At 37.3% G+C, this 27,814-nt stretch overlaps 2 protein-coding genes across 3 annotated transcripts in view; both read right to left on the reverse strand.

The window, feature by feature from the left end:
- Positions 1-27,723, reverse strand: LOC125876488 (chloroplast envelope membrane protein). 2 transcript variants are annotated; one of them, XM_049557679.1, is made up of 8 exons: positions 26,800-27,723; positions 26,244-26,329; positions 22,212-22,385; positions 10,359-10,473; positions 9,270-9,367; positions 8,689-8,824; positions 1,358-1,472; positions 1-264 (listed from the first exon to the last, which is right to left on the reverse strand). In XM_049557679.1, exons 1-7 carry the CDS (start codon positions 27,460-27,462, stop codon positions 1,404-1,406), a joined length of 1,341 nt encoding a protein of 446 aa, XP_049413636.1. In that variant the 5' UTR covers positions 27,463-27,723; the 3' UTR covers positions 1-264; positions 1,358-1,403. The 2 variants fall into 2 exon arrangements, with proteins under 2 accessions (XP_049413636.1, XP_049413635.1); XM_049557678.1 differs by lacking the exon at positions 1-264 and having other exon boundaries at positions 1,098-1,472.
- The window catches only part of LOC125876491 (serine/threonine-protein kinase STY13-like), a 143,271-nt gene that overhangs the window by 64,607 nt on the left and 50,850 nt on the right, over positions 1-27,814 (reverse strand). The window lies entirely within an intron of this gene.

Raw genomic sequence — 27,814 nt, forward strand, 5'->3', positions numbered from 1 at the left:
AAGAACAGAGTGCACAACTTCACTTGAGCAAGAACTATTCCCTCTTTTATCTCACAAAATACATTATAGTTTAGTGAAAAGAAAAAGCTATACACGTAAAGATTGTGACCACAAAAGGATGTCTAATTTTCCAGACATAAGGAACTTTCAGAGTTTATCACAATGAAATCTGTAACCGTCAAGTTCATTCAAAAGCTCTAAAGGGAACCCTTAAAACCCAAGGGAACTGGATGAGGCAGTAGGCACCACATCGTTGATCTAAACCTGTATAAAAGCATTTGTGTCAATTAGTCTTTTTGTTAGTTCACATCCTGCTATACTTGCTTATCTGTCTAACCTTGCAGGAGAGTCGACTTGAGTGTAGCAAAAAGATTTCAATTCAACACCCCCTCACCAACAACCACCACCACCCAAGATATTCAGAAAAGCAAGAACGTCATGTCTAAAATCAGTTGATTATAATGTATGTGTAAACCATTTCATGATTAATTGAACTTGGCATTATACTATCTTTATATTCATTACCCAACTCACTACAAGTGAAACAATGTAAATTTCAGGAAATACTGTTATCACAAGGCATTAGTATTTCAAGATCTCTTAGATGGCAAATTGGCAATCTAAGAAGGAACACCCAACAGGTACGTAATTCATCAAGCAAAGTTTTCATAAAATCATATAAAGTAACACGATTTACGAAGCACATATCGTTAAGCTTTGAATGGAAGATAATTAAATTGTTAGAGATTTTGACAAGCACGGCTTGAACTACGAAATGGTTCAAAAAATAACATCAAGGAACACCATTTTGCACCTAGGATTTTTTTTGAATGCTTCGGAAATAACAGCAAAAGGTATGTAGCCAGAAATAGCAGAAAGAACCCCAAGTTATGTATCACCCCACACCCATGTAACTCCAGATGAAATGTTGGTTACATTTGATCTATGGTTTCTCCGACATATGTAAACCTCTTTTTTTCATATGGGTAGACACTCCCATGTGAATAAGAAAGTACAATAACAGCTGAAAGCATGTTTACATATCAAGTTTAGATCATATAAAGAGTTCCCAGATGAAGCAATAGATAGATACAAAGAGGTGTTTTCAAGCCTCTAACAAACCTATTTTATTCAGAATCTGAATATTGCTGACAAACAAATAATAGGGTTCACAAATATTCCCATTATGAATGATTTCAAGGAATTATGCCACTTTGATGACAAAGCTATTCACATCATGAAAAATACAAAACGTCCTTTTACAATTTACTCCAATTTCAGGTTAAGGAGCCTCTATATATGGAAAGGAAGGCGAAAAGTATCAATCCTTTTACATGGGACTGATTGTATGTTCTACCTGTAGATGCTGCTGCAACTGAAACCAGAGATACGGGAAAGTCTCTCTAATGTCTCTTCATTTTTTGTATATATTTGGGCACTTCAGCTGATAACCTCGGCAAGTACTTAAAAATCTGGAAAGACAGTCTTCCGTTAGAGAATAGTAATATGGGTTACATTTCTTCCAATACCATAAGAAAGTACACATGATAAATGGTAATCTACAAACATTAACATTGATATTTTTTTTAGAAATATTAGTAAAATAAGTTGACTTATGCTAAAATGTCATTTCTTTTGAATGCATGAGGCCCATGTTGGAAATTTTGGAGAGGATGAGTACTCTCAATCAATCATTTGTCTTGAAGACAAGTGAAGACATGATTCTTATTGAACTCACTCGACTTGCTTTTGATAAGTTGGCATTTTTGCCAAACTTATGCTACTTTTTAATGATACATTCATGCCCCATTTGTGAGATTAATGGGCTAATGATGGTTTGAATGATAAAATTTTAGGTTTTGACAGTTTTTTTTTTTTGAAACTGGTAATGTTAGGTTGACAGTTTTTTTTTTTTGAAACAGGTAATGTTAGGTTTTGACAGCTTTTGAAAAGCTTAAGGAGTGGAATGACTTCAATACTTTTGAGGAAATTGGACATGGAGGCTAAAATTTGAAGAAAAAGTGGCTAAAAAAGCAAAGAGAAAATTGTGGGGGCCAAGTACCTCACCCACGTATCTGAGCCACGTAGCCAGGGAAGAGAAGCCAGTCAAGGGGGAGCTTCTGGAATCACCCACGTGACGTAGCCATATATGAAGGGCCCTGTTGCCATATTTTTGCACGACTTCAAATAGAATTTTACGGTACTTTTTATATCATCTTTGTACCTTTGAAGCTTAGAGAGCATCTATAACTATTTTTTAGAGGTTTTGAAGGATTTCTCCATAGAGTATCAATTTTCTTTCCTAATTGCTCTTTAATTAGCTAAACTCCATAGCTGGGGTTGTAGACTCTTATGGCATTAATATGAATGTGTATTAGTTTATCTTGCTTATTATTACTTGGGCTTTTATTATCTACTTATTTACATTCTTATTTGGTAATTTGGTCGTTGCAAACGCTAGATTAAGCTTTACACGTCCATTTCTTGCTTGGAAGAGTGGAAATTGGATTGGATATTGCACAAGTAGCAAGGAATTGAGTATATTGGGGAATCTTTATGCTTGATTAATGGAATCGAACTAGGGAGATTCCTACTTGGGTTTATCAATTGGGTCTTAATATTTCTTTCTCTTGAGTTCGAAGAATTTGTAGGGATTAACTTCCTAGAATTGAAAAATTCTACTAAGTAGTTTTCAATAAAAATCATAATCATCAATCCTATGTTGTACGCAAGATACTTATATTCATGAAATAGATGATTTATCTTTGAAGACAAGTGGATGAAAATATACTTCTACCAACTTCATGACTTACACAAAATATTGTAGCGCCTAGGCATTTATAGGAACTCTCTACCATGTGCCTATACTAGTATGTGCATCATAATTTAGTTCTAAACATTTCCTATTCCCTAGATCCTAGTTCATGAATAAAAGCATACATGTGTCTTCAGTCTTCACATTAATTTTTTCCTAATACATCAACTAGTTAAATTCATGTACTTGGGGTGGATCTAGTTTACTTTTTTATTTTGACACTAGGATCTAGTTTACTTTTGCTAAACACTCCCCTTGAACTTGATTCATAATTTCAAGAGATGATCTAGAAGACATCAAATCTTGGTGAAGATATGCACAAGTCAGTCTTGTGACTTCAGAAACTCGAGCTCAACTTTTTTCTTAAATCTTCCTCTACCTCATCTATGTTTACGGCTTCTTTGATACGAGTCATGTTTTTCAATCTTTCTCCTAATTCTTCATAGAATCCTATGATTGCAAAGCTTGTTCAACAATTCTTGTTTCGGATTATTACGTTTTTAACCAAGAATGAAACAACAAAAGACAATCTAGCTTAATCCTCAGTAACAATTTGTGCTTCTCTTCAAAACACCTGGAGTTCCTTTCTCCCAAACTACCCACCAAATACAACAAGGAACAGCATTCCACCAGTTATTTCATACTTTGCCTTTCCATACTTATCCCAACATCGCAAAAGATCAGGTGTTGTAGTCCCAAGCATGGACCATTTGATACCCACAAAATTCAGAAATAGCTGACAAAGCTGATCAGTGAAAGGACAATGTAAAAAGAGATGATTAAGAGTTTCTGCTTGACCACCGCATACATAAAGAGATTTCTGTAGGTTGTCTACTGTCAGGAGTGATTCTTTGGCCCCAAATCCCAATCCATGAGAAAAACACCACTTTGTAAGGATCTTTTGACTTCCAGATGCGTTTCCAGGGCCATGGCTTAATAGGATGGAGTTGCTCTTCCTTGGATACAATTCTGCAGCAAGATTTGACTGAGAATTCCCCTTTGTTGCACCCTTTCCAGAGCAATTTATCTAAACTTGAGGAGCAACTTTGAAAATTTTCCAACAGCTTCTACAGTTAGCACACACTTCAACATTCCCAATTGTTCATATTTCTTCTGATGTTGACTGTCCAGGATCTATTTGCTCCAAACTTAGCTATGGTACCTTCAGTGCATGTCACCACAGAACAAATCAGGGAACAATCCTTTAGGGGACCATGGCTAATCCAATCATCATCCGGGCGAAAAGTTATTGCATCCATTCCCACTCTAAAAATTCAGGCCACAGATTTCTAATGCTCTGCAAGACTGGCACCCCATGTGGATTTTCAATTAGCTTGGTACACCAGCTACTTTAGATACCATACTTGATCCTAACAACTCTATTCCACAGTGCTTCCACTTCTAGATTGAATCTCCATAACCACTTCATTAGCAAACTTTTATTGTGTGCATTCTTAGATTTCTAACCCCTAGTCCCCCATATCCTTATATTTAAAAGCATTGTTTTCCATTTAACAAGGTTGAAAGAACTTTTCTCTTTGTTACCATGCCACAAGAATGACCTCCTTATTTCGTCAAATCTATGTTCAATGTTCGCAGATAGAGGGAATAAAGACATAATATAAGTACGCATTGAGTTCAACACACTGTTTACAAGGTCAGTCTTCCTCCCAGTGATATATATTGTTTTCTTCCAGCAAGCAAGTCTTCTTTCACATCTCTCCAAAACTGTAATGACCATCATGGTTGTTTTGAGTCTTCTGCGTGATTTCTCCATTTTGACCCTTTTTGTAGCTTCTATATGTCATTTATGACTTGCAGGGATATGTGGCAAGATTTCCGAGGTAATCGGATGTGTTTCGAGGAAGATTTTCAGTTTTGGAAGTTTGATTTTTGGGAAGTTTAACCAAAGTCAAAATTTTGGATTAATGAGGTCGGATTCAAGTTTTGACAGATCTGTTAGGTCCAAAGGCTGATTTTTGACTTAGTTGGGTGGTTTGCACGGATCCCCAGGCACTCAGAAGTGATTTGGATCATTAGATGATTCTAGTATTTTGGAAAGTTTAGAGTAGATCACAATCAACATTTGGTCAAGATGACCTTGGATTGGTTATTTGATGATTCCACCAGGTCCGAAACTTGTTTTATGGTCAATCTGCATATTTGGTTTGTATCCGGGAGGTTTCAGATGAATTTTGAGGGTCATGTCCAAGTTTGAGAGTATTATAAGGTTTCTGCGTGCAGTCCAGTGCATTTCTTTCCGCACTGGCGAAGGCGCAGCAGTGAGCATTGGATCGCCGCTGTGAAGTTGTCAAGGTCAGGAGAGGTTGCTCCTGCGAACTCCCATCCACATTGGCAATGCCGCACCAGTGAAGCTCGTCTGCTCCTATGCGATGGCAGCCGCTTCTGCGGAGCTGAAAGCGCCAAGTGGCGCCCACTTTTGCTCATTTGGTTCCGCCTTTGTAAGCTCGCAGAAGCAGGAAATTCTCCACTTCTATGCAAATCCCTGGCTATTTGGAGTTCTAGAGCTTGGGGTTTTGGGCGGTTCTAGAGGGGGTTTGCTCAATTTCTTCATGGGGTAAGATAAAAACCTTCTAATTACGAACTTTCTGCTACTCCATCGCTAAGTTCATCATTTAATTGGTGCTTGATGTTACCGATTTGGGAATTTGCCCCAAGTTGATAAGCATGCAATTCTTGGATTTGGAGGTGGATCAACGATCCGTTTTAGCCAATTATTGGTGCCAGAGTTTTCTACCTAATGGGTTAACCGATTCTGAAATAAAATTCCAGATTCGACCTAGGGTGCTCGGGGTTGACTTCTTGACTCAATTTTTGAGCCAAACTTTTCTATTAAAATTCTACGAACTCGTATACTCATGTAGATTACATATTTAACCATATTAGGATCATTTGGAGGCATTTCGGAAGAACAAACCTGTAATTTGATCGTTTAAGCTTCAATTATGGCAAGTTGAGACTTTCTCGATTCATTATGAAGTGATAGTGCATTAATTGGCTGAATTAAGGGATAATGGGTAATGGGGTCCCATATAAATGAGATGATGAGCATTTATGCGGGTACTGGTGCCATGTTAGGGGTAAAATGATGATTATCTTCTTGCTTGATGAATCATGTGATTACATGAGCATGATTTGTGGCATATTGACTTGGCTTGATGCTTATGTTGCTCACTTGGTATTGATAAATTGATTTTGGCTGAAATCCCATATATGAGTTGTTTACTTGATTATTCTTTCACTTAATTACTCATATTGTTAAATGATTCGGAGTTGATTATGATTGCTTGTACTGAGGGTTGAATCCGGTGTACAATTCGTTTGTGTTGGCATTTCAACTCATGCGCATTGACATTGTGGAGGTGAAATGATAAAGCCCAATTTAAAAGGTCACCTTGGGTATTCATGGTATCTAGCATTTATTTGGTACAGGGTGTTTCATCCAAGGCAAATCATTAGTGTTGTCCAGTATAGGCAGGGATGGACCCACATGGGTTCCAAGGGGTTCATCCGAACCCCCTCGGTAAAAAATTGCACTATATATATAAAGTAAATTTTATGTTTTTATGTAGATATATTATTATGAACAAGAAGCAAGTTGTAGCATAGTGGTAGATTCCTTTAAAGTTGAACCTCTCGTTTAGGGTTCGAATCCTGCTGTGAACATTTCATTTTTTTAGCCTCTCTTCATTTAGTTTCAGCTAAAAAGTCTCTTGTAACGGAACTAACTTTTTGTACCTCTACACTATATATTACTACTTAATTGAAATTGTGTTTTGTTGTCTTTTTCACATGTTTATACTTTTATTTTTCGAACCCCATTTAGTTTCAGCTATAAAAAGTCTCTTGTAACGGAACTAACTTTTTGTACCTCTAAACTATATATTACTACTTCCTTGTAATTGTGTTTTGTTGTCTTTTTCACATGTTTATACTTTTATTTTTCGAACCCCCTGAATGAAAATTTTGGATCCACCACTGAGTATAGGGTGTGTATATGGACCTCGTGAGTCCCCCATGGATCCTGTCTATCTGACAAAGGAGACTTGCTGGAGTTCAGGATGAGTTGCTTGATTCAGCTGCACTGAATTCTAGCTCTATTTTAGATATTGTTTTTCTTCTTTTTTCAGATAGCTTGTACTTGTAGTATTCAAACCTATATTATTGGATTTTAGTCTTTCTTGTACTTGTGTCACTAGTTCTTGGGGGTTGTGCTTATTACTCCCTCCGTCCCATTTTATGTGAGGTAGTTTAACTCGGCACAGAGTTTAAGAAAAAAAGGAAGACTTTTAAAACTTGTGGTCTAAAATGAATTGATAGAAATTTGTGTGGCTATAAATCAATTCATTAAGGGTAAAATGGACATTTTAAAGTTAAATTGTTACTTAATATAGAAATGTGTCATTTTTTTTGGGACAGATTAAAAAGAAAAGTAAGTCATATAAATTGGGACAGAGAGAGTATCATTTATCTTTGGGTTATGAATCAGATTTCAGACTTATGACTGTTTTACCTTGTTTTCTGCATATTTCCACTTTTTCACTCATCTTAATGGTTAATAATGAATGGGGTTCACCGATGGGGAAGGGTAGGTACCCTCACCGCCTAATAGGATTTTTGGATCGTGACAGACATTTTGCCACATTCTTTAATCTTTCCTCATCAGCATTATTGTTGCAATCTTCATCTTTTCTTGGGTTTCATAAAAAGAAAGCTTTTTGATGACAAGGGAAACCCGCAGCCGCTACCCTTTGGGTGAGCACAGGGTAAAACCCACGCTCCTATGCAATAGCTCGCAAACCACATAGGAGAGGTAACCCGCACTGGCAAGCCTGGTGCGACGAGCTCTTTCATAAAAAGAAACCTTCTCAAACATATTTTCATCAATTCTTTGATAGATGAGTGTGAATTTTGTTATTCATCTCCTCATGACACAATATCATTTGCGACCTCTCTACTCAAGATTCGTTGACGTGCAACTACTCCATAAGCAACAATTTTGTTAGGGTTGACACTATTGTTGGACTCCTCACCCTAAACAAAATCCTTCAAAAGCTATTCAAGTTTTGAAATCTTAGTAGTTCCACCTACCAAAACAATTTCTTCAAGCTCACGCTTCCCTAGCACAACATCCTCATAGTTATAGTAGCTAATCTCATTCATATTCATTTCAATATGAAGATTCATTCTTTCAAATTTTTCAAAAATTCGTTTTCTCCACATGTCCCTCAAGACAAGTGGATCCGATACCAAATGTTGAAATTTTTGGAAAGGATGAGCACTCTAAATGAATCTTTTTCTCTTGGAAGATAAGTGAGGAAATGCTTCTTCGTTACTTCACTCAACTTGCTTTATCAATGAATGATTTTCTCATTGAAGACAAGTGGAGGAAAATATTCTTCTACCAACTTGATTTACATAAAATGTTCTAGCGCCTAAGTACTTGTAAGAATTCTTCTAACATGTATCTATTCTAGTCAATTTATCGTGATTTAGTTCTGAGCATTTCCTATTCCTAGTTCATGAATAAAGGCATACATGCATCTTAGCATTAATTTCCTAATACATGAACTAGGTAAATTCATGTACTTGGCATGAATCTAGTTTACGTTTTCAATAGGTCAAGGAGGGCTTTAAATCAATTACAACTGGAACAACGCAGACAAATATGGTTATCACTGATTGATCAACTTCAATACCATAATGCTCCACAAGGATCTCGAGCAAAGTCTCCCAACCAGATTCAGAATGGTATCTCCATGAAGGTCAAGGAGGACTTTACAGGCATATGCTTTGTTCACTTTCCAGATTTAAATAAAAAAAAATCCAAGTTATTGAAAAGTAGCACATACCCAAAGCTTCACAAAGGTATCCGTTACAACTGGAACAATGCAGACAAATATGGTTATCGCTGATCGATCAACTTCAATACCATAATGCTCCACAAGCATCTCAACCGCAGTTGTCCAACCATATTCAGAATGATACCTGGACAGATTCACCACATTATCCAACATGACAAAGCTCTGGAAGGGTGGATTCCATTACTTTTGAAAAGAGGGAAATGCTGACAATTTCCAAAGATACAAATACATAGCTAAAAGATAGAGATGAATAGAAAAAAGATAAGAGTGTAAAACTAGGATTGGCACCACTAAAATTACAGGAGATGAGACGAATAATTTTACGTCTAGACCTTGCACCTTGTTCAAGTTGAAGTACTAGTACAATAGAAATTTTAAATTTAATCCTTGAGGAAAGCCCTAAAAGAGGTTTAGGTTATTTAAACCCTTCACTTCTGTGAATTGGAAAGTAATGAGAAAGTTGCCTTCACTTTTATGAATTAGCTAACATGGATAGGTTCTATATTTACAGATAAGTTAATTTATAACATTCAATTTGGCCATAGGCATGAAATAGAACAAAATTTTACCCCAAAAGGATATCACTAATCAGAATGATCAGAAATGCCTTGCCAGCGTCGGAGATATTGTTTAGTATCTTATAACCAGTAAATTTGAGTAGCTTTACCTGCAGAAAGACAAGAAAGTTTGTAACTTAGAAACACTAAGACAATTTAGGAAGTACACTTTCAGAAATCCGATCCAATCCCTCAGGTAAATGACAACTACGGCCACATTTTTAAAGTTAAGATGTCTAAATCTGAATAAATGCTTGATTTTTAAGATGTCTATATTCGGATAATTAAGACTCTTTGTATTCTCTAAATCTCAATGTGCACAATTATCTTTATCTAACAACTCATACATATAAAATTCAAAAAAAAATAAAAATTAAATATTATATCCACATAATATTAGAGAATATTAAATTAAATGGTCCTGTAAAAGTTGTTAGTTAGATGAAGTAAACTCTACAAACTAGCGATAGAGGCATTTATGGGCGGTGGTGATCGGTAGTGATGGTTGTGAGGCGGTGGCTGATGGTGGTACGGTCATAAATGATGGTTGTGCGATGGTCACCTATGTTGCTTGGACTCTTCAAAAAATATCAACGGGTGCGTGTTGGATTCTCCAAAAGTAAAGTGTTTTTGGTGAATCCGACATGGGTGTAGAATCGAAAGTGAAGAGTCTGCGCAACTTAGGAGGTCGCCAGTGGTGGTGTTTGGTGGTGGTTGCGGGTAGTAGTGGCTGGAGACTGCTTTGGTTGGTGGCAGTGGTAAGCAATGGAGGTTGAAAGTGGAAGTAGCATGGCTGACGGTAAAAGTGGTTGGTGGTGGTTGTGTGATGAAAGTTGGTGGCAATGCTTGTGTGGTAGTAGTGAATAGAGTAGTAGTAAAAGATGACAGGAGTACAATAGGCAAAGTACAATCAAGAGCGATATTAGGAAAAAATGGCATTCAAAGAAAACTTCCTTTATTTATCTTAATCACACCAAGTCCAACCAAGTTTGTAATTTCACATTAACCTCTTTTGCCCAATAACATAGATGATACCAGCATATCAGCAAACAGATAAATTTTGGAGGAAGAAAGATATTTCTCCGATTGGGGAGAACTTACTTTACTCTCATTGAAGCACAAAAGAATGAATAATGAGACCCCAAAGACAAAGTCCGACAATATATTAGCAAATGCCTTGCGATTTTCTAACCTCCACTCGTCCCGCAACTCTAACCTGCAGTTGTAATCACCCAAAAACTAACAGTTTCAGAAATCAATGTAAGTCATGTCAGGATCTTAAGTGAGACATGTTATAAATTTTTCAGGGAAGGATTTCACTGAAATATTTTTTTTTTTGATAACCGAGAAATCCGTCTGTGACCCGTCCTTTGGACCAATCACAGCCTTTTAAACTCGGTGGATAATGGGCCTGCCCCTCTACCCTTCTCCACTTAAATACCGGGCTTCGCTTTGCATGGTGTGGGGCATGAACCTGCGACCTAAGCCACAAATCCTCCACCTTTTGCCACTTGAGCTAGGCCTTGGGGGCGGGATTTTACTGAAATATTATTCACTGTTTCCAATCAGATTGTCCACATAAATCAACACATTAACTCTGTAACTATGTCCTTAAGCAAAAGAAGAGGCTCCAAGGATATGCTTGGATGTAAAGACAGACTTGACATAAATATAATATCAACAAACAACTTGAGGAACATAGTATGAAGCCTTCTCCAGCTAATAGGTTAACTTAGTCATGTATTTATAGACAAACTGTACAAGTTAGAGTTCAAAACACAACAAAACATAAATACAATTTAAAATACAAGTTCTATTCTAGCATACATGTTAAGGGGAGGAATGAACACTCGGCATCCTTTCTGAAATCTTTAACTCGAGGTTGTTTCTTTTTTTCGTCCAAACAACCAGAGTTTCCCCAAGGAAACAAAAAAACCCAAGGTGAAGCAGGAATATCAGACTCTCCAGCCCAATCCGTATCTGCAAAGAGGGTCAAGGAAGATGAGGAACTGGAATATGATTGCAAGCGATAAGCGGAAGTGCCTTCAAGGTATCAAAAGATCCTCTTGACTGCCTGAGATGACGAGCACGACGTTGATGAAGAAATCACAGAGGCAACGTGACTGAAAACTGGAGTCAGGCCATGAAAGAAAGATATAGAACCCATCCATGTTACGATAAAAGGAAATATTTCAGGCAAAGGAGAATATATCAATCTAACTTACTGTGAGTGAGAGTTTGGATAGGTTTACCAAGTTAACCACTTAAGGATATCAGTAACGTATTTGCATTGGACCAACAAGTTGAATAATAACTTGATTACAAGTGTAACAAAGGGAACTCAAGTCTTCCATAGAAAATTTGGATTGAATTAATGAGACAAAGTAAGAGATCAACCATTTGGATGAACCAAAAAGTGCTAGGTCATTGACATAGATGAGAAGAATCAAGAGATCAGGGCCTACATGAAAGATAAACGAGTTGCAATCATGAGATTGTTTGGTTCAGAAAAAAAGTTCCAAGATGTTGAAACCATGCATGAGTTGAGTGTTAAAAATCAAATGATTGTGGGGAAACTCTAGAATTGTAATAGGAGATGGAAGGAGGACGTCATTCTGGAATGATGTGTGGGTTGGTCAATATCCCTTAATGCAGCTGTACCCGGTGATCTATAATTTGAACCAACAGAAGGAGGCAACAGTAGCAGATGTCAGGGACAATCAAGGATGGAACCTCTCTTTTAGGAGAATGTTGAATGACTGGGAGATTGACAGTCTAACAGATTTCTACAATACTCTGGAGCAGGCCATCAACTTCCAACCTAATGAAGACAACCTACACTGGTTGAAGGCCAAAAATGGGAAATTCACAGTAAAATCAGCTTACAGACACCTTGATAGGCCAGCTGCAATGCTCTTACCATGGCCTTGGAAGATGATATGGAAAGTTAAAGTACCTCACAAGGTGGCTTGTTTCACCTGGTTAGTAGCCAGACAAGCAGTACTAACTCAGGACAATCTAATGAAAAGGGGAAGACAATTATGTTCCAGATGTTTTTTTTGTGAAAGAGAAATAGAGACAACAAACCATCTCTTCATCCATTGTAGAGTGACAGAGAAACTGTGGCAGGTGTTTTTTAACTTAAGGGGTATCAGTTGGTCCATGCCAAGGCATACCTCCGAAGCTCTAACACGCTGGAATAGAGAAGGAAATTTGTCCGACCACAAAGAGAGATGGAAGATTGTCCCTGTTTGCATCTGGTGGACAATATGGAGGGAGAGGAACCAAAGATGTTTTGAAAACAAGAGCATCCCTTTCCAAAGTCTGAAGTTGAATTGTCTTATAACCTTTTTTTTTGGTGTAACTATGTACTCCCCAAAAAGGTGGAGGATATTACTCAGTTTCTAGATAGTTTAGGAGGGATATAGGTGGTAGATTTCTTTGGTTTTGTTTACTGTAAATCCCAGATGTAACTACTACTAGAATACACTATTGGTGTATCTTGTCTATAAAATGTTAACTTTCTCAAAAAAATGATTGAATCTCTTAGATTGCCTCATAAAAGCATTCTCTCGTGACTTGTCATGACAAAAAACATAGGGCACAGGTTGTGGAATCCGGTTCTTCAGAGGGTTCAGAAGAGGTTAGTTAGATGGCAGGATGGTAGAAAAGATATTTGCCCAAAAGAGGGAAGAAACTGCTTATTAAGAGCACCTTATCGAGCATTCCCACTTGTTCCTTGTCTTTGCTTCGTGCTCCAGCTTCAATCACAAGTAAGTAGGAAAAGTATCAAAGAAAATTTCTTTGGGATGCGGCAGATAGGGCAAAGAAGTTTCATTTTGTGCGGTAGGAGACTTATCACATCTCCTAAAAAATGGGGAGATCTCAATATTAAAGATTATTGGTGTTTAACAAAGCTTTGTTGGGCAAATGGCTTTGGAGATCTGGGGTGGAGGTACAAGCTTTTTGGGGAGAGGTGATAGTTGATAAATATGAGGTGATGGAAGGGAGAGGGAGAACTAGAGATGTCATTATGCCTTTTGGGAGATGGGAGGAGAATCTTTTTTTTGGGAACACATATGGTGCAGGGACAATCTTCTGAAAGATGAGTTTCAGATTTTGTGCCGAGTCTCATGCCAAGGAGACTCGACGATCCCAGCATATTAGGGGGACACAAGGTCGAGTGAATTTTTGAGATTTGAAATTTAGGAGGAATTTCCAAAATTGAGAGGTAGCAGAGTTTCAAAGGTCACTCGGGTTGATAACCCCAATGTCTGGTGGAGTTTGGGGAACAATGTTTTTTTAAAAAAAACGGGTAATGTTATTGGAACAATGGTTTTTTCTCTGTTAAGTCCTTTTTACAAAAGACTGTTGGTTAGGGAGGAGGTTGTTTCTGTGTAATGCAATTTGGATACCACTAGTGCCGAGAAAGGTGTGTTTCTTCTCTTGGCTAGCTGCCAAAAGGGGTGATCTTGATGGCTAAAAATCTTAGAAAGTGGAAAGTTGTCTGTGTCAACTGGTGTTATATGTGCAAGGAGGGGGCGAGGATGTGGATCATCTTTTTCTATATTGTGATTTTATCATGAGGTTATGGTGGGATATGCTTAGATGGTTTGGAATTTCTTGGGCAATGCCACAAACTATGAAATATTTTTATTTTTTTTGAAAATGGTAAAATTATATTCCTCAACATTAAGGATATGTTGGCCACCTCCAAAATAGAGTAGCAATACATGCTTCCTATCAAATCTATAATCTGATCTATATCTTCTATACAAAGTTGTTTACCCCAAAAAAGTACAGATATAATAAAAATTCATTTAACTCTGTGTATGGAATTGGACCTATCTTCAAAACATCTTTCATTTATTTCCCTCCACACTAACCACTATATACATGATGGTATTAACCTTTACCATCTCTTTTGGCTTTAATTGCCTCCCCTCCTCATCCAACTGCTCAAGAGATCTGATGCGCGTTCTGGCATTGTCCAGCTCATGCATGTAATGTTGAGGAACAGATTCCATAGTCGAGCAGTGAATTTGCAGTGTAAAAATAGGTGTTTATTTATGTGGTTTGCGAGCTATTGCATAGGAGCGCACCCAAAGGGTAGCGCGGTTGTGGGTTTCCCTTGTCATCAAAAAAAAGAAAAATAAATAAAAAAAATAGGTGTTTATTTTCTGTATTTATGTAGATATATTAATTTTGAACCCCCTCATAACAAGAAGCAAGTTGTAGCCTAGTGGTAGATCTCCTTTTAAATTGACCCTCATGTCCGGGCTCGAATCCCATTGTGAACATTTTATTTTTTTAGCTTCTCTTCATTTAGTTTCAAGACCAATCTTTCACGTTTTTTTTAAAAGAAAAATGTGCTAAAAGTGTAGATTTAAACCCAAAAAATCCATTGTGAACATTTTATTTTTTTAGCTTCTCTTCATTTAGTTTCAGGACTAAAAAATAAAATGTTCCATCTAATAAGCTTCTTTTCAGTTTTCTCCAGAATATCATCCCATATTTTCATAGTCTTATGTTTGTTGCCCGAAGGCATGCTCAGACTTCTTTTTCTTTCCCTACTCATTCTCCAACTTGAAAACCTGTGATACACCTATTATGTGGTGCAATCTTCATCATACAAGCAAAACTTTCCATTGGCAAGAACAAAAAAAGAGAGAGGGGATCACCCAGTCTCAACCCCCCCCCCCCTTTCTGATGCAAGAAAACTCACATATTCATTCATAAGAACAGAGAACCTAACTGTTTTTATACAGAACTCAATCCACTTCAGCAATCTGCTACCAAATCCCATCTGACTGAGAGTATTCAGAAGGAAGGACCAATTCACATGGTCATAAGCTTTCTGAACATCTAGTTTGCACATTATGCAGGAGTTCTCCTTTTCATTCTTGAGTAAATGCATTCATTGATTATGAGTGTTGCATCCATGATTTGCCTCCCCTTTACAAATGTCATTTGATGCTTGTTGATCAATTTATTCACAACCATTTTTAACTAGGGCTGGGCATTCGGTATTTCGGTTCGGTTTCGGTTTTTTTGGTTTTCGGTTCTTGTACAACGTGTACTGAACACCGAACCGAAATAATTTGGTTCGGTTCGGTTTTTGTTAGTTCGGTTTTCTCACAAACTAACTAGCAACAAAAGCAAAAATCAGAAAGAAAAATAAATGGAAGAAGAAATATTCATTTTGAAACTTGTTAACTTAAAATGGAAGAAGAAATATTGACAACAAACAAATAATGGTGGTCGCCGGAAGTGGAAAGTTGTCGGTGGTCGACTCACGGCTGGCGCCTAGCTGTGTGGAAACTGGAAAGGTCGGCTGGTCGCTGCTGTGCTGAGTGCTGCTGGTCGACTGGCGGCTGCTGCTGGTCGCCAGAAGTGGGAACGCCGATTTTCGTGTGCTGCCGGAAGTGGGAACGCCGATTCACTGTAGATATGGGAAGTGGAACGTGGGTCTGTACTTTGTAAAGTGCAAAGTGGAAAAGTAAGAAAAAAGTTTGAAAAGACAAACTTTTGACCTACTTTTGTTTTTAATTTTAAATTATAATATTTATTATTTAATATTAATAATTAATATAATATTAATATATATTATAATATAATATATTTCGGTAAACCGAAATACCAAATAACACAAAAATTATATACCGAAAACCGAACCGAAATACCGAAAAATTCAAAAACATATACCGAATACCGAACCAAAAACCGAAATACCAAAATAATTCGGTTCGGTTCGGTTTTTCGGTTTTTCGGTGTTTATGCCCAGCCCTATTTTAAACCTTTCTGCCATCAGTCTAGCAATGATGTTGTAAACTCCCCCTACCAAGTTGATTGGTATGAAGTCCTTCAGTTCTGAAGTTCATGATTACTTTGGGATTAAGGCAATAAAAGTTGCATTGAAGCTCTCCTCAAAAGCCTGACTGGAGTGAAAAAAAATTGAATAGTATTAATGATATCTCCCTTTAGCAGAACCAAAATGTCTCAAAAAACACCATTGGTAAGCCATCAGATCGTGCTTTTCCTTTGCACACAAGTTTAAAGTTTAAACATTCCATTATTTCTTCTTCCTCATAAAGTCTCTACAACAAAACATGTTCTTCTTTAGTGATCCTTGTAACATTCTGCAGTCTCAAGTCAGGCCTCTATTGCTCAGTCTCTTTCTAGAAATTTTTGTAAAACTTTTGCACGGCCTCCTTAATCATCTCATGATCCTTAATGGTAGCTCCATCCATCTCCAATTGATCCATAGAAATGAACCTCTTATGAGATGTTGTAATTCTATGGAAAAATTGTGTTTTTGTCCCTCAGTGTTAGCCATTGGACTCTTGACCTCTGCTTCTAGGCTAACTCTTCCTTCTTAGCCACCTCTTCAAACTCCATGCCCAGGTGGGCCTTTTGCATCAGATCATCATTAGTGAGTGGCTCTATGTTCCTTTATTGTTTCCCAATTTGATATTTGGTTGAGGATATCCTCCTTCCTTTGTTTCCAATTCCCTCTATTGTTTTTACTCCACTCCTTTTAACTTGACTTTAAGCATTTTAAGCTTCTCAACCAAAATGTAACCTGATCTGCCATTCCCACAAAAGGACTCCCAACATTTTTTTACTTTCTCTTTAAACCCTCCATTTCTAACCACCATGTTTCAAATTTAAAAAGTAAGACATCCTCCACTCTCATCTCCACAGGTCAGAACAACAAGATTTGGGACCAAAAGCTATTTTGGGAAGACTACTATGTTTCATGAGAGTAAAATTTTCCCTCCACTCTGCACAGTGGAAAAATCTGTCAATCGTAGAGAAGCACAATTGTCCAAGTAAAGAATCCTCCAAAATAAAGGAGGATCCACCAACTCCAATTCTTCACTACAAGATGATAACTCTGCCATGGCACCAGTCAGTCTATGCAGTTTCTGATGTTACGTTGGAGGTGTGGGTGAAGGAGGATAAGACGTAGGACATGAAACGTGGTTCCTCTCGCATTGATGTGGGTTGTTTGGAAAGACAGAGAAATAGGAGAGTTTTTGAGGGGGTAGAATCGATTTTTCCTCATTTGAGTAGTCTCCTATCACTTATTTTCTTTTGGGGCACCCTTAAAGTTCCTTGTTGTATAGATGATAGGGTGGAGTTTGTAGAGAATCATGTCTTTCTGTAGATTCCCCACCTAGTGGTATACCCCTTTGTATACAGCCAGTATTTTTGGGCCTTGTTAATGAATGAAATACGTTTACCTGATTTAAAAAAAAAGCATAGGCACATCCAATTGGTTCATGAGCCAACTTTCGTACAATGCTAAGGAAAGCACCAAAAGAACTGTGTTCATCTTATGATAGCTTCCGACCTAACCTGAAGTATATCAAGGGCTCTCTCCAGGGTCTGCTATACAAGGACGGAGGACACACATGTGTGACCTGATGAAGATTGGGCAAGATCACCATCTATTTCAAGGATGTATGTCCTGATTGGAGAGAATCTAATATCCTAGCAAAAAAGCAAGAGTAATGACAAGATGAAGCACGAAAACAGAATACAGTGACATGGCTTTAGCTACATGTGAGAGTATATGGTTGAAGCGACTTCTTCAAAAATTAAAACTCAAAGGATATTAACTTTTTTTTTTGAGAAGGTAACATTTGTGTTTATTGACAAGTCAGTACATGGGTTGCACTGAAACCGTATTTACAGCAAAATCAAAAAGACATATAGCTGACTCAAGTTCTAACAAGGTCCTAGGATGTCTATAACTGAGTCAGTGTCCTCTAAGTATATTTGTTTACACCAGAAACAAATAAATCTAATGCAATTTAGTTTGATCATCTGTAGATCACAATTTTTGCTCTCAAAACATCTTGAATTCCTTTCCTTCCATATTGTCCACCAGATACAAGCCGGGACAATCCTCCATCTGTCTTTGTCAGTAGCTCCTACTTCTGCCTCCTCCCAACTATGTAGCAAAAGAGCTATTTTGTTAGGCATCACCCACCTAATACCCCTAAGGCTAACAATAATTCTCCACAACTGTGTAGTTGTCCTGCACTGTAGAAACAGATGACTAACTGTCTCAACCTGTTCACCACAAAGGTAACATCTGGAACACAAGGAAAATTTCCTCTTCTTGAGGTTCTCTTGAGTCAAAACAGCCTCTCTTGCCAATAACCAAGTAAAACAAACAACTTTGTAGGGGATTTTGATCTTTCATATATGCTTTCATGGCCAATGTTGTCTCAGTAGATTTCTTTGGTTCAAAAACTTGTAAGCAGAGTTCACCTTGAATCTACCTTTGCTATCTAACTTCCACCAAAGTCTGTCTTTTTCTTCACTAGTACCTTTAAATTCCTCCAACATTCTGAAGAACTCAATAACTGAATCAATTTCCCAGTCATTGAAGTTCCTCCTGAAATGAATGTTCCAGCCTTGTTGTGTCCATGTGTCAGCCACACTCACCTCCTGCTGCCATCACAGCTAAATTAGGGAATAAACACTTTAAGCTATCTGATCTCAACCAATTGTCCCTCCAAAAGGAAGTCTTGTGACCATTTCCAACTTTAACACTAGTGTGCTTCCTCATAAAAGGCCAAAGTACTCTAATTGATCTCCACACACTAACCCCATATGGAGTATTGACTTCCTTTGTCATCCACCTATCCTCCTCACCATATTTGATTTTAATAACCTTACTCCAATATGCCTGAGGTTCTTGTGAATATCTCCAGAGCCATTTCAATCTGAGAGCCTTACTCTGTCGCTTGAGATTTCTAATGCTAAGCGTCCCTTGTTTTTTTTCCCCAAAGCACTTTGTTCCATTTGACTAGATGAAGGACTGTTGAATCAGTTTCCTTATTCCCTTCCCAAAGAAAATCTCTCCTAACCTTGTCCAACCCCTGTATGATACCATCTGGGATTGGGAAGATGGACATCATGTAGGTGGGAAGAGCATCCAACACTGAATTTATAAGGATACCTCTGCCTCCTAAAGATAAATACTGTGACTTCCATTTGGACAACTGCTTTTCACACTTCTCCATCACAGAGCTCCAAATGTTCATGGAATTTGATTTGGCTCCCAAAGGCATTCCAAGGTAGGTGATAGGTAAAGCTCCTACTTCCCCTCTTAGAATTCTAGACAACTCCTCTATGTTGGTAACCTCATTTATAGGGAACAACATAGGATATTAACTATTTTGTGATAACCAGGCCGCACTGCAAATTGTCTCAAATCTTGTGTGAAAGAACAAAGCACATCAAGGTAGATTATCGTTTTATTCATATGCATTGCCAGAAATTTTGCTAACTCCACTAATCAGTTAGTAGGTGTCCATACAAATCACTTAGAGGGACAAGAACTGATTATATTTGTGGCAAGATAGGAGCCTACAACATATACACTTCAGCTTCAGAGGAAGAGTTAAGAATGAAAATATAGAAAGACTTGATCCCTATCCCTGTGTTTATGTAATTAGTGAACATCTAAGGGTACAAAATTATAGGTTTTCCTTTTTATGAATTGCTTGCAAACACTATTTAATCCCCTACCTTTTGAAAGATTAAATATGGAATTCATTTCCTAATCCTCTTTTTATCAAAAGGAAACTTGTTATCCAATTTTTCATATGGTAAAGAAATCCCAAACTACCCAAGGGAGTAATATTATGGTGTAGAGGTTGCACAGCCCAAAATTACAGAAGGAATGGAGGCTTGAAATAAAAGACATCAAATAACATTTGCAATGTGACTATACTCTCAGTCAGCATATTTGAGTCTAAGTGTAAGGAGAAGAAAAACAAAGAGGATGTTGGATTATTGGTTTGTTTTCCCCCATCTGATTAAAAAAATTGAGCACGCATTTTTTTTTGGTTGAACAGTATGTTCTATTGATACCAAAAATACGTACAATGAAAGTTCAGGAGCAGACTATGACTATCCATTCCGCTACACAATGACTAAACACTTATTTCTACCTGCTAAAAACTAAACAATCTGGAGAGCATAACTCCTGTGTCCTATGAAACTACTGAACTAGGAAAGAAAACCAGCTAAATTACAATGTATCATCACTAAAGACAATGATTTGAGCAAACATTTTGAACCAATGCATGGCACTCCTTGAATTTATCAATTAACTCCAATTTTAACACACTAAACAGAACTTTGTATAGTCTTCCATAAACAAAAAAGTAGTAAGGAAAAAGAATTAGAAGGTTGATAGCATCCATGTCGGTCTACTTGCACTAAAGATGATGGACTTCAATGAGAAATGAAGAAGATGTTTATTGTGCACGAAAAGCTCAAGATTGACCCAAGAATTATAACAAGAAGTGGACCAAGTGCTACATATATTTCATGGTCCAAGTTCAAGTCCAAGGGCTGAAAGACTGGACAACATGAAGACCAAGAGGAGGGCCCACATGAAGCCTAATAGGAGCATAAATGTTTCCTATTTTAAAAGTTTCCTAATTTAATGTTTCCTAGTTATTATTTCCATAAAAGTAGGATTCGAATCTCATTCTATTTGGGATAGATTTTCCCTATATATATAGGAGTAGATTTTATTATTTTAATTAGACAAGACAAGATATGATTAATATCATTTGAGAGGTTTCTCTTCTTTACACCTTTGTGTGTGGTGACTTTGGATTTATCTTACAACCTTATAAGAACGATTCTCAAGAGATAAGATTAAACTTGATATCTTTGGCTCTTATTCGTAAATTAAAGAAGGTAATTAGTCTTACATTAAAACTATTGTCTCTAATTTCTTCGAAATAGGGGTCTAAGATCATTTTTTGATCTAAGTTTTTGAATTGGCTCTATCGGTATTATAAATTAGCTTTTGATTCACTAATTTTTGAATACTAAGATCAATTAGGGCATAGCACATTTTTTTGAATTTGGGGATTTTATTCTCAAATTTTGCGTATCTTTCAATTCTTGTCTGTAATCTATTTATTTTTGCTTCCGCAATAGTTTCTTGTTTATTCAAGTAACCGGATTCTTATCAAAGGTGTTTGCCAAACATCAGAATAGATCAAATGAATGAAACGCTAGCAATATCATTAGAAGACTGAAAAGATAGTCTGGATTGTTTGCCAAAATGATAGACCTTACAAATATTATTTGCAAAAGCAGAACTGCAAGAAATTATCCTTTATTGATTATTATCAATATGATAATTTGCAAGCATTCCCTACTAAATGGCTGTGCTGATGTGATGAAGAAGTGTTGCTAGATAATGCAAGAGGAGATGAGTTCTTGGCAATAAGAAGAGAATAGAGAGCATCCGAGTATCTACAGTGGCGCAACACTTGATTTATCTTCTTGCCCTTGACCAAAAACACCATTATCAGTAAATTTAATAGTAAGATCATTATTCCAAGTGAAGAGGGTAGTTCTATAGGAGAACCCCCCTTTGATGTGAGAATAATTTTGAGGATAACAAAGGTCTAACAAAAAGAAGTGAAGGCATTTCAGTAGAGGAGGAAGAAGAAGGATATACCATTGGTTCTGATATCAAGCTGAAAAGAATAATATAAAAGTGCTCTCAAGCCAATATATTGAATTATGCATGTATTCACATGAATCGTCCAAGTCAGTTAGTACAATAAAAATAAATATTGTAAAATATAAATATAGTCTATTAATAAATTTATCAGCTCAAACAAGAGAACAGACAAAGTGGTAGATGTCTTCTGCAGCCCCCTTTTTCCCTTTTTACACAAGGAATTTGGTTGTTCAAGACAAGATTATCCAATGTGAGTGCAAAAACTTGTTTTCCTTCAAAAACCAGTTGCTTCCTTCATACCAACTCTTTTAACATCAGGTGGATAAGTAGGTGAAGAACGGAAAGGACGACAAGTATTTGAATACAAGGTGTGAACTAAATTTCTCAGAACACTTCAGATTAACATAACAAGAACAGGCATTAGCTGCAGTAAAACTTACGCTTTGTGTCGTAGCTCCAGATGCAGCTCCTTTTCAGACAAAGGTGGAGATTTACCAATCTCAACCTCAAGGCGGTAGCGTGCTTGCTCAGCCTTCAATTCCTTAACCATTTCAAGCTTTTGGTTTCTTCTGACATCAAGCATCTGTGCTGCTAAAGGTACAGTCTTAACATATCTGACCATGACAAATAAGACAGTCAACACAAAGCTTAAATGGGTGTTCCATTCATACTAGCAACCATCAGAAGGAAATGTACCTGAANCTCGAAATACCTTGAATGTTAGAAGTATTCTCTACTAACTATTTGTATAACATATTCTAATTATCTGTAGCAGTAAATATTAGTTGAAGTGTTGTTCCTACTTCTGTCTTGTGTTTGGAAGTTTACAGATTTATTATTAGAGAATTGTGGGTTCCTAACAGATTGTTTGCTCTCAGGCACCCTTTTCGAGGCTTTTTTCTAAAGTCCCGTCTGGGCTTTGGGATCCAGGTGTCATATCTTTACAGTTAAAAATTGATCAAAGAAGAGAGAAGGAAGTTTCCCCAAATATGACCTTATCAGAGAATTTGGATAAACAATTGGTTCCAAAGGAGTTGAAGAACCTTATCCTTGATGTAAAATTCAAGGATACAGAGCCAATGAGCGACTCAAGAAATAGAGGGAGGAAAACAGACTACTCAGTTGTTATGAAGTTGAAGATACTAGCCTAGAATGTTAGAATGTTAGGGGGTTAAACAGGGAGGAGAAAAGAGAATTAGTAAGGTGCAGAATTCAACAAGAGGGAGCAGAATGAGATTTTATGTTGATGAGATAGTCTCTTCTCCTCTAGAAACAAAATGAGATTTTTGATCAATAGCTATGGAAGGACTGGGCAATATAATGAGAAAGGCTACAGCAAATAACTGGATAAGGGGCTTCAACATTAAGAACATGAATAATGAAACTATGGTGGTGACTCACCTATTATTTGTTGATGACACAATGGTTTTTTTGTGAAGCTGAACAGGAACAATTTGCTACCTGAGGGTGATTCTGGTAATCTTTGAAGCTTGTTCTGGTCTGAAAGTTAACCGGAGGAAAACCAACATTTTTCCGGTTAAAGAGGTTAAACAAATTTAGACACTTGCAGATATTCTGAAATGCAGGATAGAAGAGATGCCCACAGTCTATTTGGGAATGCCATTGGGTGCTAAACACAAAGCAGTGAATATGTGGAATGGAATAATAGAGAAATCATAAAAAACCCTAGCTCTTTGGAAGTCACAGTACCTTCTCCTAGGTGGCAAAGTCATATTGAGAAATGCAGTCCTAGACTCATTGTCAACCTATGTGATGTCCTTATTCCCCTTCCTGGCAAGGTGGTGACAATCTTGGGCAATCTGTGGAGGAATTTCCAGTGGCAAGGAACAAGATTGACAAGAGTCTTAACCTTGTAAAATGGATCACAATCCAGCAAAGCAAGAGTTTTGGAGGATCGGGAATGAGAAACCTGAAGTTGCACAATAAGAGTTTGCTTATGAAAGTGCTATGGAGATTTACCCAACAGGCCTGAATCCGTGGAAGGAGATAATTTTGCATAAATATGGCCAAGAGGGTCAGTGATGCACAAATGAGGTGACTGGCACTGATGGGGTTGGGGTTTGGAAGTAAATGAAGAATCTCTGGCTGTTATTCAAGCCTGACACTAAAGTAGAGTTGGAAGGGGAGATACGGTACTTTTCTGGAAAGAGGACTGGAGTGGTGATAGAACTCTTCCATCTTTGTTCCTTGGTATGTTTTTAATATGCTTGAAACCTGATTGCAATATACAAGAAGTGTGGTCTCCCCAAGGATGGAACGTGACCTTAAGAAGGTTCTTAAATGATTAGAAGTAGCATGGGTATCAGAACTTCTAAATTTGACAGGAAACTTCCCAGGTACTAACATGGAACCGGACAATCTCATTTGGGGGCACCACAATGATGGTATTTCATGGTTAACAGGGTATACAAAAGGGGTCTGAGTGAAGCTGCAGGCAGGTAAACAGGACCTTCGATTGCTATTTGGAAGAGTGTTGCTCATACAGAAGTGAAGTATTTCACTTGGTTGGTAACTAGGAAAGCATGTTTGACATATGAGGCATTACAAAAGAGGGAGATCAGCATTGCATCTAGGTTCCTTCCATGCAAGGAGGCACTAGGAACCAACAAACACCTCTTCCCGCATTGTAAAGTAACAGCACAAACATGGGCCTTGTTCACTACCATTGCTGGAGTTTATTGGATCATGTCTGAACATACTGTTGATTTGCTTAGCTGTTGGATCAGGAGAGGAGGAAGCAAGAGCCAGAAAAGATGGTGGAGGAAAGTCCCAGCTTGCATCTGGCGGAACATTTGGAATGAGAGGAACCAGAGGATCTTTGAAGGAAAAGAATCCACTATACAGAAGATTAAGTGGAAAGTTATTACTTCACTATGTTTTTGGAGTAAAGAACAGAACATAGAAGAGGAAATCTACTAAGTGGAATTCATCGAATCTTTGTAAGTATCTTTAATTTTCTTTACTGTAAACTTTTTTTGGAGGTGGTCAGCATAGCCCTTAATGCTGAAGAACACAAATTACTAGTTTAAAAAAATAATAATTAGTAGTAGTAGTACTAGAAGTTTTCCATATTTTTTACTAGTAAATAAATCTCAGATAGGACTAAAAGACTCCTAGAAAACATAAAAACTAAAGTATACATACTAATGTGACTAAAATAAAGTCCAAATACACGAATCATATATACAACTTTTTCTTCCATTGTCTGCTACTTTTTGCTAGGTCTCCGCTGATTCCAACAAATTATAGGTCTTTTGACAATTCATGTGATTTTAGGTCTACCTCGTCTCCTTTTTAACACGTTCAGTCAGAGTTTCACACCTATAGACCAGTGCATTCGGAGGTCAACAAAGGACATGAAAAAAAAAAATCATCTCTCAAGCAACTTTCTTTCAGTTTATCCTTGATTTATGCTACTTGCACCTTCAGCCGGATGTAGACATTTCTATCTTGTATGTTTGCACGTCCATCTTTGCATGCACATTCAACAACACTCATCTTGTGAATATTACACTAACCGTCCAACATTCACTCCCATATATGTTACTAGTTTTATGCTGGTTGTCAACCTATCGCAACCCTCCTCCTTTATCCGAGCTTGGGAACGGCGCAAATTCACACAAACTCAATAAGCAAAATAAAGGGCAAGAAAAGAAAAGGCAGGAGTTAACAGATCGTGTAGTTTAGAATTAGGCTTTGTGTTTGTAATAGCATCTAACCAGAAAAGCAAAGGGGGCTAGTGTTACTTGGAAGATGGAAAAGGCAGACTGGTGTGTATGAATATAGAGTTAGGAGACAGAAGTCATTTGTCAACTAGCTCCCCTTATCTTTTATCTGACTATATCTACAAAATAAAATACTCCAACGCCAAATAAACCAGCACGGTTTTCTTTTTGAGAAGATACACCAGCACAATTTTCATTCTGATAATAACGCTATGCATTCCAGCTGAGGATACTCAGAAAAAGACCAATTATGAAATCTTGTTACATAAATCCTATATAAGACCTAACTTATGCTACATGGACAGTCAAATGCTGCCATGAAGAACAGAGATTTACCGCTTTTTGTGAGACATTTGTAAGGGCATGAATATAAAATATCTTAGATTTGACAGAAACTAATGATGAAACATTTTCATCCTGCACTTGTTTCCATTGGACTTCTAGAGTTTGAACAATTTAAATGACGTGTTATGGAGCTATTAGATTCCACTGCAGATCCTTAGGAAATGGTAACGCCTCCTTGGCACACTAAATCAATCATTTATGTAACAGAGAATGGTTTAGTTACCTACAGAGGTTCTAGTGCTTACCATCAATATCAGGTCTTACCAAAAGAGATGTAGGAAAACATTTGATGGTAAAACAAAGTTAGGTACATAAGATCAAACGTCAATCACTTCGAAAATGTAGCCAAAAGGCATGTAAATAAATCCAAGCAGAAGTTACCTGTCAAGAAAAGGCATAAGAACATAGTCATGAACTACAAAATCCAAAGCCCATGGGACAATTATCAGCAATGCCAAGAACTTCGCCTGCAACAGGAAGAGAAAAATCGCTCCTAATAAAAAGCTTTAAGAGTACATTTCAGATGCAACGTTTGGCGATTCTCAGTGCCCAACAACAATACCCAGTGAATTCTAAGTGCTCAGGACATGACAATATGAGATGTGTTAGATGTTTCTATATTCATAATCTTTAGAATAAATCCAAGGAAAATACATCGACGTGCAGAAGCTCCTCAGCTTTGTTACCTTCATTTTGGCAGCCTTAGCTATTACATAAACCCTTCTTGAGGTATTGAAAATACTCAATTACCATATGTTCAGTGCACCATGTTGGCAGTGAATTGCAAGGAGCTTTTGCATATGCAATTCTTGGACCTAACTATTCCACATTGTAATAGGTTTCTCAAAAAGTTCACCAATTGAACCATAGAGACACTAAAGATTATGGACTAATTTGAGGGGGGAATCAAGATGAGAATGAGAACAAATGCACTTACAGAATTAAATGAAGCATACTGAAAAATACGATCTTCATATAGCATATCATCTTCTTCCCTGCCGAGTATCATATCCCTCACGGATTTAACCAAACCCCTCCCAGGTATTAATTCACTAGGATCTTCCACAATGTTATCTTCAGGTACTCCAATGGACTCCTGAACCCATGATGAATCATTACCTAAATCAACATTTACATCGACAAGCCAATCGTCCCACTTCCTATTCTCCTCATTCTTTATATCTTCTTGTGCTTCCCTTAACTCCATGATTGCCTCGGCTCGTCTCTTCCAAGCTTCAAACTTTTCACTCTCTGATAATTCATCATCACTACCTAAACCTTCAGATTCAAGTCCATCAATCATATCATCCTCCCTCAGTCCCAGCCAATTCCCACTTTCAACAAAAAACAACTCTCTCCACCAGCTTTTCTTCTTTGAATACTTTTTCTTTGCATTTGGAGTCGACCCAAAAGATTTCCTCCTCCCCCAACTAAAGCGAGCCTCAGTAATACAACTTTTATGCACAAATACCGAACTACTTTTCTTGAAAGATAGCAAATTTTGACCTACAGCCATTGAAGTGCTCATTAAGGACATGTATGGTAGACAACATTTTTCAAACTCATAGGGCAGTAGTAAAGATGTAACTCCAAGAAGCATTCAGATGAAAAGCACCAACAAATACATCATTGAATAGCTGGGAAAATACTGATGAGATAACCAAGATTCAACAAGAGAGAATTTAACAGCAAACACAAAAATATAAAGAAAATGGAACCCCCCAACCTGCTCAGCTATTGTTTATCTGATAATTTGAAGGTGAAATTGTCAGTATTTAGGGTGAATGGGGCCAATTGGAGTGAAGCGAAAAGCGAATAGGGATAACGGAATTTGGTCTATTTTTCCATTGATAAAACTTTGTTTTCTTTATCTATTCCAACTTACCTTTTCATCTTTTTTTTTCACTTTATTCCTATACACAATTGTACATTATTCCAAAAAAAATCTAGAA

This window comes from Solanum stenotomum, chromosome 9 (genome assembly GCF_019186545.1).
Source record: "Solanum stenotomum isolate F172 chromosome 9, ASM1918654v1, whole genome shotgun sequence".
Classification (NCBI taxonomy): Eukaryota; Viridiplantae; Streptophyta; class Magnoliopsida; order Solanales; family Solanaceae; genus Solanum; species Solanum stenotomum.

What these genes read in the sequence shown, in the direction of transcription:
- LOC125876488 (XM_049557679.1), bottom strand. Translation starts at nt 27,462, where the DNA reads ATGCTTCTTGGAGTTACATCTTTACTACTGCCCTATGAGTTTGAAAAA. An exon ending in CTGGAGCTACGACACAAAGC is followed by an intron (nt 10,474 to 22,211) that starts GTAAGTTTTACT and finishes TTACAACTGCAG; the next exon opens with GTTAGAGTTGCGGGACGAGT. An exon ending in TGTGCTTCAATGAGAGTAAA is followed by an intron (nt 9,368 to 10,358) that starts GTAAGTTCTCCC and finishes GTCTTTCTGCAG; the next exon opens with GTAAAGCTACTCAAATTTAC.